At 39.5% G+C, this 19,435-nt stretch overlaps 1 protein-coding gene across 6 annotated transcripts in view; it reads right to left on the reverse strand.

The window, feature by feature from the left end:
• Positions 1 to 19,435, reverse strand: part of Rbm6 (RNA binding motif protein 6) — a 105,416-nt gene that overhangs the window by 37,795 nt on the left and 48,186 nt on the right. For 4 of the 6 annotated variants that reach the window (XM_051140473.1, XM_051140472.1, XM_051140476.1 and 1 more), the window contains one exon: positions 19,024 to 19,097. The exons of the other annotated variants lie outside the window; for them this stretch is intronic. In XM_051140473.1, the coding sequence (XP_050996430.1) occupies positions 19,024 to 19,097 (74 nt within the window). The remainder of the gene's footprint in view (positions 1 to 19,023; positions 19,098 to 19,435) is intronic. 6 annotated transcript variants of the gene reach the window in all.

The following is a 19,435-nucleotide window of genomic DNA, read 5'->3' on the forward strand; positions in this document are numbered from 1 at the left end:
CCTGAGTTCAATTCCCAGCAACCACATGGTGGCTCACAACCATATATACCCTCTAACGCCTTCTTCCGGTGGACAGGTGTACATGCAGATAGAGCGCTCATATACATAAAATAAATAAATAAAATCTTAAAAAAAAAAAAAAAAAAGAACATAGCCTACTCACTCAATTACTGTTTTCAACCTTTTTTTCTTTATTTTTCATTTTTGGTTCTTAAAGACAGGGTATTTCTGTATAGCCTTGGCTATCCTGAAATTCCTTTGTAAACCAGGATGGCCTTGAACTCAAACATGCACCACGCTTTTTTTAAATACAGCCAGGTATAGAGAAGGCACACCTGCTAACCTAGCACTCAGGGAGGCAAGCAGATCCCTGTGACAGCCAACACTACACAGAGAAACCCTGTCTTCAAAACAAAACAAAACAAAGTTAAAGTTCTCAATTTAATAAGAAAAAACAAACAAACAAACAAAAAAACCAAAACCTATGTTGTAACTTCTACAGTCTGCAATAAGAATGAATCTTTTATCCATAAGATTATAAAGGTGTTATAAACTTAGGTAAAATAGAAATAAGCATTAATTTGCAACATGTAGGAACAAAATATGGAAAAATAGTATAAACAGAATTCTTCTATACACAACTGAGTATAGAATGTATTGTTTTTGGATAAATAGGAGCTATACTTTAATCAAAACAGCTAAAGGAAACTGAACAAAGCAGTGTATGCATATAGAGCCAGCTCTTCAGAAGGCTAAATCTGACAGAAGGCTAAACACACACACAGACACCATCTCTCCTCCCTGCCCCCCCAATATTATGAAGTAATGCACCTGGAGAAAATGCTAATCTTTTTAAATAGAAGGACTCCACTTCTGCCCTTGTATGTTTAAGTGAACAGAATATAGAACAACTTAAAGCAGAAAAAGTACATTTAAAGTTGTCCTGTTTTTTGTTTTGCTTTGTCTTTTTCTCTTTTTTTGGTCACCTTTACACAAGGTAAGAGTCATTTGGGAAAAAAATGTCTTGGGCCTGGAGAGATGGCTCAGAGGTTAGGAGCACTGGCTGCTCTTCCAGAGGTCCCGTGTTCAATTCCCAGTAATACATGGTGGCTCAGATTCATCTATAACATGATCTGATGCTCTCTTCTGGCCTGAAGGTATACTGCACTGTATACAAAATAATAAATTTAAAAAAGAAGAAGGAAAAAGAAAAGAAAATGTCTCTATCGCTTGCTCTTGGGCAAGTGTGTAGGGCATTTTCTTGATTAATGACTGATATGAGAGGGCCCAGACTATTCGGGCATGGTACCACCTTTGGGCAGATGGTGCTGGGTGGTATATGAAAGCAGGCTTAGTAAAGCAGTGTTCTTTCATGGTCTCTGTTTTAATTCCTTCTTCTAGTTCCTGCTTCAGCCTCCACTAATGATGGATTGCAACCTATAAGCCAAATAAACCCTTTCCTCCCCAACTTGTTTTTTATCATGTTATCACAATAAAACCTAATTCATTATATAGCACACAATCAGTATGCTGTGATTTTTTTTTTTTTTTTAAGATAGGGTTTCTGTGTGGCCTTGCTTGTCCTGGACTCACTTTGTAGATCCACCTGCCTCTGCCTCCCAAGTGCTGGGATTAAAGGCATGTGCCCACCACTTGGCTTATAATTTATTTCTTGGTCAGTAAATTACCTGTGCTCCTGTAATTAACGCTTGGCCATGCTGCTACAAGTATCCCTAAGTAACCTTACTGAGTTACAAAAAAGAAGCAAAAGCTGGCCCATTCTATGACTTCTTTTTTTGTTTTGTTTTGTTTTGTTTTTCGAGACTGGGTTTCTCTGTGTTAGCCTTGGCTGTCCTGGACTCAAGCCAGGGTGGCCCTGAACACACAGTGATTTACCTGCCTCCGCCTCCCAAGTGCTGGGATTAGAGGTGTGTGGCCCCACACCCCGCCATTCTGGGAGTTCTTCACATTTGAGTCTACCAATCTTGCATTCTGACACTGGTATCAATGGTGTTCTGTGCCAACACATAACAACCTTCCCATGCTGGAGTCAAACTGCAATCCTCTTACCTCATGTTCCTGAGTAATCAGTTACAGGTATGTGCCACCATGCCCAGCTTGCAACATGATTTTTATTTTAGAACATAAAATAGCTGGGCAGTGGTGGCGCACATCTTTCATTTCAGCACTTTGGAAGCAGAGGCAGGAAGATCTCTGAGTCAAAGCGAGTTCCAGGATGGCAAGGGCTACACCGAGAAACCCTGTATAGGCATAAGGTTATTGTGTAATTCAAATGCTGACTTCTGTACTCCCCATATCTGGTTGCAATTCTTGTTCTGAGAATCTCCTCTCTCAATGTTAGGTAGACACTGCTCTCCAACTGTCCCCTGGTATGCCAATAAAGCAGCTTATAGCCAATCATTGAGCAGGGAAGAGAATAGGGCTGGACTTCCTGCCAGCCAGGGGAGGAGAAGTTAGAGGAGGAAGGAGCCATAGGAGAGGTACAGGGAAGATCAGGAGAGGAGCTGGAGAAGGAAAGCTACAAAATCTAAGTATCTCTAGGATGTATGCTGGGAAGAAGACAAATTGACTTAGAGAGTTAAGAATAGAATAATAACTGCTTGGTTATTGTTTTATGAAGCTTATTACTAAACAAATAGAAAAGAGTCTCAATTTCCTGTGTGATGGCTGGGTTAAGAGAAAAACTGAGAAATAAACACAGTTTTAGAAAAATAACTGTAAACAGCATTGTCTCAAAAACAAAAAGCCAATAATAAAAACACCAAAAAAAAAAAAAAAAAAAAAGACATATCACGAGGCCCAGATGATTATATTTCTGCTGATAACATTAAAAAAGAAAAAGTATTTAAACCACTCAAAATTATTAATATATAATATATAACATATATAATTATACTACTATCTAGCACCTTACTATAAGTGTTTTATTAACTAACATTTACACTGATTAGGACATAAAGGCAAATACTCTCAAATACCTCTGGGAAACTAAACAGGAAATTTCCCATATTGTAATTTAACATTTATTAAATCATAAATTTCTAATTATTAACTACTAATATTAGAAATGAAATAATAAATTCAGTCCAATTTGGTTTTTGTTTTGAGACACTGTCTCATTACGTAACTCTGGCTGCCCTGGAGCCCATTATGTATACCAGGCTCGGCTCAAACTCAAAGAACTCAACTTACTTCTGCCTACAGAACAGCATTGAGTTAAGAGGCAAGTCAAATCTCTTCATAGGCAATTGTTTGACTACCTCTTAATCTGACAAGTCTACTTGTAGGAATTAATTCCAAAGCAATTAAGGATGTGTGATTATGCAGTTGTGTTGTTATTTATCACAAGATCAAGAATGTTAATAAACTAGCTTCAGTCAGGCAATGGTGGCGCACACCTTCAATCCCAGCACTCGGGAGGCAGAGGCAGGTGGATCACTGTGAGTTCCAGGCTAGTTTACAGAGTGAACTCTTTCTTGAAAAAGAGAGATGGGGCGGGGGGGCCGCGGGGCGTGGGGGAAGGAAGAGAGAGCCAGGCGTGGTGATGCATGCTTTTAATCCCAGCACTTGGGAGGCAGAAGCAGGTGGATCACTGTGAGTTCGAGGCCAGCCTGGTCTACAAAATGAGTCCAGGATAGCCAAGGCTACACAGAGAAACCCTGTCATGAAGAGAAAGAGAAAAAAAGAAAAAGAAGGAAAGTAGCTTCATAACTCATGACAAACTTTGCTACAGGCCACTATAAGGTCACAAAACATGATACAATCAAAATGTATCTAAGTGCTACTGAGGTGGCTGAGAGGTCAAAGGCACCTGTCAATAAGACTAATGACATCAGCCGGGTGTGGTTGCACATGCTTTTAATCCCAACACTCAGGAGACAGAAGTAGGCAGGGCTCTGTGAGTTCGAGGCCTTCCTGGTCTACAAAGCAACTCCAGGACAGCCAAGGCTACACAGAGAGACCCTGTCTCGAAAAAACCAAAACCAAAATAAAAGACTGATGATGATAACATCAGTTCAATTCCTAGGAGCCACATGATAAAAGGACAGAGGAAATTACCATAAGCGGTCCTCTCAGACACCCAAACAAATGAATTTCATAGAATATGTTTTCTAAGGAGTTGGAGAGATTGTGCAGTGGTTGAGAGTCCTTGATGCTCTTAGAGAGTGTGTGGGTTCAGTTTCTACCATCCATGCTCCCAACTGCCTGTACTGCCAGCTACAGGCCGTATCTGAGACCTCTGACTGCTACAGGCATCGCATTCACATGTACAGAACCCACACACACACATATACATCATTTAAAAAATAAACTCTAAAAAATATTTACTTATTTTATTTTGTGTGAGTATTTGGCAGAGGCAGGTGGATCTCAACGAGTTTGAGGACAGCCTAGTCTACATATTGAGTTCTAGGAGACTACATAGTGAGACCCTGGCTCACAAGAACAAAAACATACCAGAAAGACAAAATAAAATAAAAACTTAAAAAACAATTTTCATACAATTATTCTATTGAATGAAGATATAAATTATATGATAGTTACATAAAAATCTGGAATAAAATACATCAAAATAACAAAAATTAATCTAATCAACAAAACCAGACTAAAACCTCTCAAGCTTACAGGTATAATTTCACTAATACTGACCACATTCTGAAAAAATAAAATATACTTTGACAAATTTAAATGAATAAAAATCAAACACTATATGGTCTCAATTCATAAAGTCAGAAACAGCACGCCAATTGTAAAACCCCAAACATTTTGAGATTAAATGACATTTCTAAATGACATAAAGGCCAAAAATAAATGTCAAAGAAAACATTATTTATTTGTTTTGATTTTTCTTTGAGACAGGGTCTCTCTGTGTAGCCTTGGCTGTCCTGGACTCGCTTTTGTAGATCAGGCTGGCCTCGAACTCACAGTGATCCACTTGCCTCTGCCTCCAAAGTGCTGGAATGAAAGGTGTGCATCACCACCGCCTGGCCGTATCAAAGAAATCCAAAAGCAGCTTCCACTGAGGTCTAGAGAAATGGGCTCAGCAGTTAAGAGCACTTGTAGAAAACCCACCTGTAGCTCCCAGTACCACTGCCTGTAACTCCAGCTCCTGGAGGATCTGATGTCTCTGAGGTTATCTGCACTCTAATGCACATATCCACAGATACACATGCATTTACATGATTAAAAAGTAAAACAAAACAAAACAAAAAAACCCACTTTTTTTTTTGAGATGGGGTTTCTCTGTGTAGCCCTGGCTGTGCTGGAATTCACAGAGGCCCACCTGCCTCTGCCTCCCAAGTGCTGGGATTAAAGGTGTGCACCACCACTGCCTGGTTCAGAGGGAAGTTTGAAACCTCCATCAGTGTCATTTGCTATTTGGTCAGCTAAGGCTCAAGAATCAGCCATGATTAACAGGAGACCAGCACCACTAAAGTAAAACCTTTGTTTTCCTGGGACAATTGATGCTGGTCAGCTGGCGCTGAGACATTCGTGGTGACTAAGACAACCTTCACGAGGTGAAGTCTTCCGGAAAGTTTCCTCAGAGTCAGCACCCAGAAGCTGTGCTCCAAAGGTGGCCAGGGTTTTGCCTCATGCTGGCAGCCAAACTTAGTAGTGTGAAAGTCACCCATGTGGTACTGTTTTTGAAGGTATGAATGTGTCATGGAAAGTAGCTGAGGTTTGGCACTATGTCAGGGGAGTCCCTGGACAGAACTCAAGGAAGCCTATTGGTGAAAATGCAGCCCAGATGCAGTTTCACACTTGTCTGTAACTCCAGTTCCAGGGCTTCTTACACCCTTACTTACAGACATACATGCAGGCAAAACACAAAGAAACATAAAAAAAAATTACGTACATAAAAAAAATTTTCTTCTGTAAAAGACATTATGAAGACAAGTCAGATGGAAGAAACATTTATAGAAGGCATACTTAACACAAGACTATTAGTCTTGTATTAAGGCCAAGTATGGTGGTGCACGCCTTTAATCTTAGCACTCAGGGAGGCAGAGGCTGGTGGATTGCTGTGAGTTTGAGACCAGCCTGGTCTATAAAGCAAATCCAGGACAGCCAAGGCCACAAGAGAAATCTTGTCTACAACAACAAAAACCAAACAACAAAGAAAAAAAGAAAGAAAGAAAATACACAAAGAACATGGAAAATTCAGTAAGAAAACTACATGAATACTGGAGAAATAGCTTAGCTGGTAAAGTGCTTCCATCACAAGTGAGGGGACCTGCATTTGGATCCCCAGAAACCACATAAGCTGGAGTTAGCACTTACAGTGACCTTCGAGGCAGAGGTGGGGGGTTTTCTGGAAGCTTGCTGAACATATGCAGTGCTGAACAAGAGATCCAGTTTCACAGGTATATGCATGTACATGTATGGGTGTGTGTGGATATGCGCTATGGCAAGCATAAGTCAAAGGACCAGTTCTGGGAATAAGTTCTTGATTTCTACGATGTGGGTTTTTGGATTGATGACCTGCTGAGTCATCTCATCAGCCCAAAAGCAACTTTCAGGTAAGCTAATCCATGATCAATACCTTATACAGGAATGTACATATATACTCTATGAGCTAGAGGGTGAATAACAGCATGTAAACACTTTATTTTATGGAAAATGGGATATAAGATCTACGTTTAACATACTAGAAGGTGTTCAGTAATGTTCAAAGCATTCTACAAGTTATGAGAGAGAAGAACGACTTGCAACGGTAAATGAACCCATGTGAACACATGCCTCTACCCTCACATACACACACCTGTAATTCTCTGCTACAGGATTGCAGGGCAGTTCATGGTAAGGGTCATCTGCATACATTTGTCTATGTATCCGCCCATCCATCTAACTTTCAGTCTAAACATTCTCAATTTCCTACAAGTACTAGGCAATGGCTTAGTGGACGACGACTTGCTTAACATGTACAGGGCCTTGCCCTACAAACAGAAACAAAACAAGCAAGACCAAACCAACAATCACACACACACACACACACACACACACACACAACCATTAAATATTGATGGTGGAATTCTAACATTGTTATGGCTACCAAGTTATAGCAAATTATTACCAAGTATTCGTGGTATCACGTTTCTGTACAGGCAAGCTTCTTGCTACCATAGTGAAATAACTGAGAAAAGCTAACTTATAAAGCAAAAGAGGTTTATTTAACTTGCAGTTCTATACGGCACAAAGTTCAAGATCAAGCAGCCCCAACTGTTCAATCTCCAGTGAGGGCAGTGAATGATGTCATACTATGGAGGGAGAATATGTAAGAGAGAATAGCTACTTCCTAACCAAGAAAGCAGACAGCACAGGGTACATTTTTAAAAAAAATAATATCCTTCCTAGAACTTAAGAGTCCATCTTCACTACCATCTGAAGTACATCCCCAAAAGATTTAAAGATCTTTTATCAGCTCCCACAGCTCACCCCCCCTTCCCTCCTTTTTCTTTTTAATGTACTTACATAATGTGTGTGAGTGTTTTGTCTGCATGTATATCTATGCACCATGTGTATGCCTGGTGCCTACAGAGGCCAGGGAGTTACAGACAGTTGAGAGCCTTCATGTGAGTGCTGGGAATGGAATCCAGGTCCTCTAGGAGAGCTACCTGTGTGCTTAACCACAGAGCCATCTCTCCAGCCCCTTAAAATCAAGCCTTAAAGACTCTGACATAGCTCTTATATATAGCCATAAACCAAACTTACAAGCTCAGCTATGCCTTTGTCTAACTAGATACCAAATTATCTAATTTGATAATTAGAATGATAATATTTTTTCTTTAAAAATTTTTGTTAGGTTTATTTTATATATGCGCCCTTTGCCTGCAATTATGTATGTGCCTGAGGTTAGTAGGGGGTCATTGGATCTCCTAGAACTAGAGTTACAGATGGTTGAGTCACTTTGTAGGTCCAGGGAATTGAACCCAGGTCTCCTGCAAGAACAACAAGTGTTCATAATTGCTGAGCCCTCTGCTTTTTTCAATATCTATCTGTGCTAGTTAGTTTGTCAACATGACACAAGCTAGAGTCAACTGAGAGGAAACATTGAGGAAGTGTCTCCAATGAATTGGCCTAAGGACATGTCTGTGGGATATTTTCTTAATTGTTGCCTACTGTGGGTACTGTCATTCAAGGGCAAGTAAGTGATCCTTGGTTATATTAAAAACAAAAACAAAAACCAAAAACATGGGGCTGGAGAGCTGGCTCAGAGGTTAAGAGCACTGGCTGCTCTTCCAGAGGTCCTGAGTTCAGTTCCCAGCAGCCACATGGTGGCTCATAACCATCTATGGTGAGATCTGGTGCCCATTTTGGGTGGGCAGGCACACATGCAGGCAGAACCTTGTATGCATAATAAATACTTAAAAAAAAAAAAACAAAAACAAAAACAGACCAAAAAAACCTGAACAAGCCATGAAAAAGCAAGCCAATAAAGCACCATTACTCCCTCATTCTGCTATAACCTGCTTAAACCCTATAGTCCCTCGTTGAGACCTACTTTAGTTCTTAGCATAATTGTAGCTCCTCTGTTAACACCTACTGTCACCTTTAACCTATAAGAAGCCATTTTGCCTCCAAGTATCCATTTTGATAATAAGGTGAAATTAGGTTCAAGTCCAGGATAGTCCAATCCTTGCTGCTTAGAATAAAACTCTAGATGATAAAATGCATGTTCTGTTTGAGTTAAAGATAAATACATGTTCTATTAGAGTTAAGACCACAACATCTTGCTAAGTCCCCAAGCCTATATCTTAGCCAAAGAGCTTAAAATGCTTTTTGTCTAGCTACCTGGATACATTGTACTTGGAACAAAGTCAATTCTTCTTGTGTTTAACTGGTCAAAATGATATAAAGTTGCCCTCCTCCTTGCTTCCCACCTGGTTACCTGGTTACGGTTTTCTTTATAAAAATCCTGCCTTAGAAACAGGCCAGTGTCTGGCTGGGCAGTGGTGGTGTATACTTTTAATCCCAACACTCGGGAGGCAGAGGCAGGCGGATCTTTATGAGTTTGAAGCCAGCCTGGTCTATAAAGAGAGTTCCAGGATAACCAAGGCTACACAGAGAAACCCTGTCTTGAGCCCACCCCCACCCCCCAAAAAATAAACAGACCAGTTCGGCTCCTGAGCCCACTGTGTCCCTGGTCATGGTTAGTCTTGGGGTATAGCATTCTAATAAACAACCAATATCTCACCAGACTGGTGCTTAAGTGGTTTGTGTGGCAATTACTGTATCTAATAATTGTTAACAGGTTCCTGCCTCTAGGTTCCTGCTCTGACTTCTTTCATGATAGACAGAAAGCTGTAAGATGAAGTAATTCCTTTCTTCCCCAAGTTGCTTTTGGTCATGATGTTTATCAAAGAAACAGAAACCAAACCAAGACACCATGTGCAATCAAATTCTAAAAACCACAAGACTAAGAAAACCAGCACCTTAACTAATGCCATCTTTGTAAAAATTTACCATTAGCAAACAACAAACTGGCTCACAGAAATGTGATAAAAAAGTATAAGCTGGGGGTGGTGGTACACACCTTTGATTCTAGCAGACGCAGGCAGAATTCTGTGAGTTCTAGGCCAGCCTGGCCTACAAAGCAAGTCCAGGCCAGCCAAGGGAACACAGAGAAAACCTGTCTCAAAAAACCAAAACCAAAACCAAACCAAACAAAACAAAAAAGAAAGCTAAAGGAAGATTGTTGAAACTAAACAAAAACCAAACAAAGAGAAAAAAAATGCATTCTGTTCCTGGGAACTGTAACTGAATGTTTGTTTTAGAAATATACTACATGGCATTAAGACAGGAGCTGTTATCATTTAAGACTTAGTTAGTTGAGGGGCTGAAGAGAGATGGATCATTGGTTAGAGCACACTCATTGTGCTTGCAGAAGACCCAGACTTGATTCCCAGCATCAACATGTTGGCTCACAAACCATCCATAACTCCAGTTCCAGAGGATTGGTACCCTCTTCCAACCTCCTCAGGCACCAGGCATTCATGTGCTGCTCATATGCACATGCAAGCAATACATTCAAGCACATAAAATAAGTCTAAAGTAATAATATTAATAGTAACAATAGTCTTACTTATTAGCTGAGTATAGTAGACCACACCTATAATCACACAGTACATGGGGAATGGAGACAAGAGAATCAGGAGTTCAAAGGGCAGCCTTGGCTATACAATAAGCCGGAGGCCAAACTGTGCTACAAGAAACGGTCTCAGAAGTCAAAACTAAAAAATATTTTTAAAAACTAATTAGGTCCAGCAGGATGGCTCAATGTGTGGGGCATCTGTCACCAACCTGACTATCCAAATTCAACCCCTGGCAGCCACACAGTGGAAGGAGAGAACTGATCCCTACAAAATGTCCTCTGACCCCCATTTTTATGCCATATGCCCTCCTCACACCCCACAAAATAAATAAGCTCCTAATTTTTCAAACCTTAAGATTTTATAAGCTGGAAACTCTTGAAAAAGTCACAGGTTATGGATTCTATCTCAGCCTATATTTTGGTTTGAAAACAGCAACTTTTGCAAGAACAAGAAACCTTCAATAACTCTTTCTTTTCTTTCTTTCTTTCTTTTTTTTTCCGACACAGGGTTTCTCTGTGTGTAGCCTTGGCTGTCCTGGACTCACTTTGTAGACCAGGCTGGCCTCAAACTCATAGTAATCCACCTGCCTCTGCCTCCCAAGTGCTGGGATTAAAGGCATGTGCCACCATGCCTGGCTCCTTCAATAACCCTTACTTTGCACTTTTTTTTTTTTTTGCACTTTTTTTTATACCACACTTTCCCATGTTTCCGCTGATACCTATATTGAGGACAACTAAAACATATTGATTGAAATTGATGTTTCCAAGAAGTCAGGCATAAGACACAAGTTATATAAAACAGTTCTGTCTAGAAAAACCACACTTTTTTCAGTAAACGTTTTGAAGCAAGAGTTGTTTAGGTGAAAACCTTCTAAACACTTACACAGAATAGTTTATTATTATTATTGTTATTGTTGTTTTATTATTGTTATTATTATTACTTTTTTGTTTGTTTTTCGAGACAGCGTTTCTCTGTGTAACAGCCTTGGCTGTCTTCAAACTCAGAGATCTGTCTGCCTCTGCCTTCCGAGTGCTGGGATTAGAGACGTGTGGCACTGCCACCCAGTCACACAGATTAATTTATCATTGTTGTGAATAAAAATGGTTTTCTTGTTGCTACTTTTGCTTCTTGGAATGCACAGAACTGAATTACTGAAAGGTTTCCCATTTCGTTATATCATTATTAATAACTTGATTATAGGTCCAATAATTTGGGTTTTTACTTTTTCCTGGATGGCCCACAAATAGTTTCCTTTATAGCATACTTTTCAATTGCAAGGACAAATCACATTTAAGACTTTGGTTTTGGCCTGGAACGATGGCATACACATTTAGTCCCACAGGTAGAGCTCTGAATTCAAGGACAGCTGATTTACACAGGGAAGTCCAAGCCCACCAAGGCTATATAGTGAAAACTGTCTCAAAAAAGAAAAAATAAAGTTTTCAGGAGGCATGGAAATATATACACGTATACTTTCACACTTTTAGAGCCTGAAGCCAGAAAATATCACTTTGAGGTCAGCCTGGACTAGAAACAAACCGTGGCTCAAAACACAAACAAACAAACAAAATTGCTATAAAAGTAAAAGCATTTGTAGCCCATGCCCAATAACCTGAATTTAATTCCAGGAACCTTAGTAAACGTGCAAAGAGAGAACAAACTCTATACAGTTGTCCTCTGACATCCACACATGCACTCTGGCATGTGTACCCATAAACACATCGTGTTTATTAATTTAAAAAAATAATATTTTTTAAGACACAAAAAGTAAGTAAGATCTGACTTCCTATACAGGCCTTCAGAGATAACTTACTCACTCTAGTCTCTTCAAATAATCCAAACTCTCTTAATTTTGTTGGCAGGAAAAAAGTTTTGTAAAATACCATGTAACTCATGGCCTTCACTTCTCACAGCAGAAACAAAAGTCATTTCAGAAGGAATTCTGTTAGGTTACCATGTTAGGTGGTGACAGCATCCTCTTTTTTCTACCGTAGAAAGTCAGGATAATTGTGTCATATAAAAAGCTGAGTGCCAGGCAGTGGGGCACATCAGTTACCTAGGAGGCAGAGGCTGGTCTGGTCTACAAATCAAGTTCCAGGACAGCTAGGGCTATACAGAAAAACTATCTCTAAATAAATAAATAAATAAATAAATAAATAAATAATTTTAAAGGGGGGGGGGGAGAAAGAAAGAAAAAAAGCTGAGTGAAAATTCCCATTCTTAGGAAAATATATGAACAAAGAAAAGAACAGGCAACAAGCATCACAGAAACGAATTTGAAAATTCTGGCTGAACAATTACTAATTGTTTCAGTGAGTTAGCTCATACTACTAAAGAACCAAGGAAAAGGATCAATACTTTTTGAGTCAGGGTTTCTCCAGGTAGCCTTGGCTGTCCTAGACTCACTTTGTAGACCAGGTTGGCCTTGAACTCACAGCAATCCATCTGCCTTCGCCTAGGATTAATCGGTTTAAGGATCAATACTTGAACACAATGCTTCTTACTTATCTTCCCAAATCTTAGTGTAATAGCACACATAATAAAAGGACATGATGTTCTTCCTGAGTCCTAATGGATTTGTGCAACAAAGAAAATAAAAGGTGTATGTCAATGTTAGAAATACATTTCCAGGCTAGACTTGGTAGAGCACACCCTTAATTCCTGCACTCAAGAGGCAGAGGCAGGTTGTAAAAGTAACTTTTATTCTCCTTGCTCAATTGTTTGAGAGGCTTACTACCTCCTCCTGCTGGCCTAGACCTGGAAGCTTCTAGCCTCTGTACCATTTAACTAACGTAGGTCTAAAATGTTTTCAGCCTCTGAGACTTACTTCTTAATGAGCTCACCCTTACTTGTTCTTTCTGAGCTCTAGACTGGCTGGTTCAACTCAGCTGCTCTGGCTCTAACTCCTCTCTCAGCTGACTTATTTAATCTGGCTTCTCTCTCAGCCTAGAACTGCTCTGCTTGGCCTCAAACTAACTCAGCAATCTGCTCTATTCTTCTGGCTTCTTCTCATTCTCCTTTGTTCTTCGCCAGAGTGTTCTCTCTCTCTCTCTCTCTCTCTCTCTCTCTCTCTCTCTCTCTCTCTCTCTCTCTCTCTCTCTCTCTCACTAACCCATGTCTCTATTACTGTCCTGGTCAAAACTGCCTCCACTCTCTGTAAAACTGCCTCTTAAGTAGCTTCCCTTTCCTCTCTTTCCTCGTGAGAGTTGAGCATATCCTATTCTGTCTTCTCTGATTCATGACCTTTTATGCCACTCAATTATACATCAGTTTCAAACATGGGTGCTTCTTTCTGCAAACTAACTTTACCTTCCTTTAAGATTAAAGACATGTATCACCATGCCTGGACCTAAGCTTTTCTTTACCTGATACTTGTTCTATACCAGGCTGGCTTTGAACTCAGATCTGTTTGCCTGTCTCCTGGATTAAAGGTGTATTTGTTTCCCAGCCTGATCACACAGACCTAGAAGATCTTTGGATGTGATCTCTTGCCAGAGCAGCTATGTTCTGAATTAACACTCCTCTGCACACCCTGATCTATATAGTGAGTTCCAGGCCGGCCAAGGTTATACACAGTAAGACTTTGTCCATTAAATAAATGAATTAATAAATATTAATTATTAATAAATTTTAATGAATTAATAGATATTAGCAATTACTTAAAAATTAAGTCATGACCAAGAGGAACTACACAAAAGAGAGACTCTACCTTAAAACAAAACATTTTCAATGAAGGATAAAATGAATGAAGGACCTGATTCACCAAGTTTGCTGGCTATCTCATTCTCCTACATGAAGGCATGTGCTAATAGACTCACTCACATCTTCATACTTGCTGAGGTTATTTCTCCAGACAGACAGTTGGCCACACATTATTCTGATGAGTTTCCCTAGTCACAATACTGCTGCAGAGATGGTTTCTGTTTGGCTTCTGCATGCAGGCACTGAGAAGAGGCTTAGAGGGGCCTTAGTTATCCTCCTGGCAACCTCACAAATGAATACATAATCCACCATACTACAAAAAGCTAGCCAGCAGAATCCTCCTTTATTTCCATCCTCTAGATCTACAAATATTAATAAGTGAGATTCCTTATCAAGAGAGATTATCAATAAAGATTTCTTATCAAGACAGCAGAAAGTTATGAAAATCTCAATTTGGAGTAGGTCATAGAAACCTTGAAAATATCCATAAACAGAATCAGGACATGCTCAGAGGCTTTCAGTGGATCTCTGACAAATCAGACTGAACCAATTTGTTAAGTAATTTAAGTAAAACTTGGAAAAAAGAATAATAAATGGACAGAAACAATTTTCCATAAACATTTTATGTACTCTGAGGAATCAGACCTTTGCATTTTTGTCCTTCATAAGACTCTAAACTACTGTGGCATTAAGCTAAATCCAGACACAAAAATAAATTTATTTTCCTAGAATATGATCAGAAATCATTTGATGTATAGAAAGAGAAGACACGCCTGTGTAATTGCAAATGCTTACCAAGCGGCAGTTGCTCTATTAAGTGTCCTGCATACATTGTTCCTCAAGAATCACTTCTCAGTGCAATCCTTCCTTATCGAGTCTCACTATCATATAGGTTCTCTCAATAGTCTGCTTCATTTTTAAATAACACTCAGCACTCACCACCACATATTGTACTATTTTTAATTTTGTCAACCTACTTGTCCTATTTTTCTCCATTAAAATTAAGTTATATAGTCTATCTTGTTCCCTGAAGCTCCTCAGCATTCTTGCACACAAAATTCACGGATGACTGAGCTTGTTCAATCCACACTGGGGACCACTGAGATACCAGGAACAGTGGAGCTTTAGACAAAGGCAGGATAAAAAAATTTGTCACAGGTAAACCAACTAAAAACTAAGACCTGATTCCAGAACCTGTATTACTCCTTCTTCGTGTTATAGTACCAAAGTACAACTAATTTTTCTGGAGATCTCATGTTGTTTTCCATCAAAATGATTTATATAAGGCCTGAAATATGAGAAAGGCCACTAAAAGAATACTAGTCTATTCATGAAGACTATGGAGTTCAGCAAGAGAGGATTCTGTGATCAGTGGAGAAATAAAAATCTAAGAAATGAGGGAGACCATAAAGAATACGAAGATAGGACTGGAGAGATGGCTCAGAGGTTAAGAGCACTGACTGCTCTTCCAGAGGTCCTGAGTTCAATTCCCAGCAACCACATGGTGGCACATAACCATCTATAACGTGATCTAATGCCCTCTTCTGGCCTGCAGACATACATGCAGGCAGAGTACTGTATACATAATAATAAATACAAATCTTTTAAAAAAAGAATATGAAGATATATTTTAAAAATGTATATAGTTACTTTTGGGGATGTACCACAGCATCCATGTGAAGGTCAGAGGACAACTTGCAAGAGCTGGCTCTTTCCTTCCACCCCATGTAGGAAGTGCCAGAGATTAAACTCAGTTCATCAGGCTTGACAACAGTGTCTTTATTTTGCTAGCCTAGTTAAACCTGTCTCCTTTCTAGGTATAGGATTATACGGTCCTAAAAGATAACGCTGGTTGTAAGTAAGACACAATCTTTTTTTTTTTTTTTTTTTTTTTTTCCGAGACAGGGTTTCTCTGTGTAGCCTTGGCCATCCTGGACTCACTTTGTAGACCAGGCTGGTCTCGAACTCACAGCGATCCGCCTGCCTCTGAAGTAAACTTTTTTGTTGTTGTTTTTTTGAGACAAGGTTTCTCTGTGTAGTCTTGGCTATCCTGAACTCACTTTGTAGACCAGGTTGGCCTCGAACTCACAGTGATCCGCCTGCCTCTGCCTCCCAAATGCTGGGATTAAAGGCATGCGCCACCACCGCCCGGCTGTAAGACACAATCTTACTATGTAACCTGGGATAGCCTAAAAAATCCTACTAACCTAGGCTTCCCAAGTGCCGGGATTACAGGTGAACACAACCATACCCATATAGGTGACTATCTTAATCACACTTTGGAATAAAACCCACATGGCACTTTATCATAACCTCCATACCTCTCAATACTATTTCAAACCTAGAGGAATAATGGCTCTGTTCCTGCTTTGTCCTGGTATTCCAAATCACTAGGGGATCTAAGAACCCAAAACTATTGATAGAATGGCTGAGGAAAGTAGGGAGTACATTTATAAGCCACCTACTCTTGAATGTTATTAGCACAAATGAACACTTTTCCAGAAACAGGTCCAACAGAACACTTGCCTCTAAACAAGCACTGAGTGTAAACATGATGCCCTAGTTCTGTTTGACAATACCCTTTAAAGGAATAGATACTTTATAGATAGTTTTTTTGTTGCTGTTGTTGGGACACAAAGGATGTGATTAAAAGATATTTTATCTCTTAATTATTATTCCCCATCCCCTTTCTGAGTGCTAGAAATTGAAACCAGGACCCTGTGCTTTCCAGGTAAACTCTATTCCTGGGCTATATCCTCAATCAATGTTGATACTCTTAAGATTAAAAATAGCACTGATAAGCTGGGCATCGTGGCACAGGCCTTTAATTCTAGCACTCAGGAAGCAGAGACAAATGGATCTCTGACAGTTCCAGGCCAGCTTGGCCAACCACAGACAGTCCCAGTCAATCTGTTCTATATTGTGAAAACGTGTCTTTTAAAAACAAAACAAAATACAAACAAAACAAAACAAACCCCAGCAACACTAATATAAAAGCAATGGCACTCTTAGGAAAGAACAGTACAAAAGAGATGGCATCTGCCATGGTCTTCCCATTTATATTTCAACTACTATGTGAGACAATGGTAAAAAATTGTTAAAAACATATTGTTTATGAATTAAATAAGTGTTCTCATTTTCAGAGAGACTATCAGGATAGAATCATATAGATTAGAACTGTCATTCTTCTCTCCAAAATAAGAATTAACACAATTTCTGCTAATTAATACTTATTAAATGATTTAGTGACAGACAGGCAATAAGAACCCAGTTAAGTGAAGAGAAAATGTCCTCATTCAGTTATTCTTTGGTGACTGGATAGTGCTTCTATTTCTACTAAGAGGTACAATATAGCCAGGAGTGGTCCAGAACAGCCAGGGCTACACAAACAAACCCTGTCTCGAAAAACAAACAAACAAACAACCAAAACTAAAACAAGGGCTGGGCGTGGTGGCACACCCCTTTAATCCCAGCCCTCGGGAGGCAGAGGCAGGCAGATCGCTGTGAGTTTGAGACCAGCCTGGTCTATAACGCAAGTACAGGACAGCCAAGGCTACACAGAGAAACCCTATCCTGGAAAACCAAAAAGACTGGCCTGTAGGGTATTATTGCTATTATTATTAAATGATTAATTTGAGAGAGCTCAGCTTAGTAGAGGTGATGTTGTCGTCTTTGCCATCATCATCATCATCACCACCATCATTATTATTATATGATTGATTTGAGAGCATCATCATCATCATTAGATGATTGATTTGATATTATTATTATTATTATTATTATTATTATTATTATTATTATTATTATTATCATTATTATTGATTTGAGAGGGCCCAGCTTAGTAGAGGTGATGCCACACCTGGATAATTCATCCTGGATGGTATAAGAAAGCAGGCTGGGCAAGTCATGGGCAACAAAGCTGGTTAAGTAGCATTATTCCTTTATGTGCTCCACTTTAGTTCCTGCTTTACAGGCTCCTGCCTTGAATTCCTGCCCTACTTTGAACTTCATGATGAACTATGAACTATAACCTGAAATAAACTCTTTCATCCTGAAATTGTCTTTTATTATAATGCTTTGTCACAGCAATAAAAACCAAACTAAGATAGTAGTTCATAATTATAATCTCAGCACTTAGAAGCTGAAACAGGAAGACTGTCACAAGTTCAAATCTACCCTGAGCTACAACAGTTAATTCTAGGCTCAATTATGGCTTAAAAAATAAACAATCTACAATACTATCTCCTTTCCAATAAGAAAAACCCCTCCCCAAAAAGAAGTAAACAGTAAAGCAAGGCATGGTAGTGGCAGGCCTTTGACTTCAGCACTCAGGAGGCAGAGGCAGATGGATCTCTGAAGCTCCAGGCCAGGCAAGGCTACATATTGAGGCCTTGCCACAAAAAGGGGGTGGGAGGTTGCAGGAAATGCCATGAATCATGTTGAGTGGAACAAAGCTGATAAAAAAAAAAAAGCACTAGGCTACAGATATATACTTGTGTGTATGTGTAGGACCTGAGACAAAACAAACTGATTTTCCCAAGGGGGGAAACATGACACAGATGACAATTCTAGGTGGAAAGTTGAGTAACTCCTGAAAGTTCAAACATTAAGTGGAGACTCAAGATTCTCCAGCTCTGACTATAAGCAGCCAACAACTTCAACACAAAACTCCAACTGGCAAAAACAAGAATGAATGATACAGACACAAACTATCTATTCTTCTTTCAATAGCATTCTTTCAAATATAATACATGTAAGTGGGACCTTAGTGCCACAGAAATCACTATTAGTGGCCTTCACCCTCAGTCTGTGTATGGCCATTGATTGTCCTAGAATTCCTGTGCAAGTAGATCCTTGATCCTTGAGAGCCTAGCTAATCGAGGAGCATTTGCATCAGGAGCCCACACATCTTCATCACACTGCAAAGGGAAACATTCGAGATCTGTCCTGTTTCCAATGTACAGTCCCTAGAATTCAGGCAATGCGGAACTGGAACCTAGTTTCTAAAATATACTCTATGCCCATTAGCTATTCTAAATAAATTTTCTTAGCTTTTAAAAAAGTTTCTTTGCACAACTGGTTTTTGGTAGGACTCCAAAGATTTAGATTTCTTGTACCTTTCCAAAGTGACATTATTTGAAACCCTCCCTCCTCATATATAAAATATATATCCTTTCAGCATCATTTGACCGAAGTATAAAGCAACCTGGTTGGCCTCCATGCATCCGATGGCATCTTCCAAGAGTGAAAACTCCACGCAGACATAGCCATAGTCGTAACCTGGGGACAGCATTTAAATACAGACGGGAGTGGTGTTAGTGCCTTGTAAACATAGAAGACACACTTATATCCCCTGTTCTGAACCCCTTAAACACAAGCCCTCCCATCTATCCCCTCCCTTCTCTACACTGGGCAAAAGTGCTACCACAAACAGAGAAAAGTACTGAAGGAAAAGTCTGGGTGTTTCTGAACTTTGAGAGTCATTGCAAATGCCCCCCCACCCCAGTTAACTAAGAAGATTCTTTGCTCCCTCTTTATTTCTGCTGATCAGGAAAGTGTACCCCAGAATTCAGTAATTTCACAAAAAGTTCATGTGGAGACCCAAAACATTTTAATGA

This window comes from Acomys russatus, chromosome 32, assembly GCF_903995435.1.
Source record: "Acomys russatus chromosome 32, mAcoRus1.1, whole genome shotgun sequence".
Lineage (NCBI taxonomy): Eukaryota > Metazoa > Chordata > Mammalia > Rodentia > Muridae > Acomys > Acomys russatus.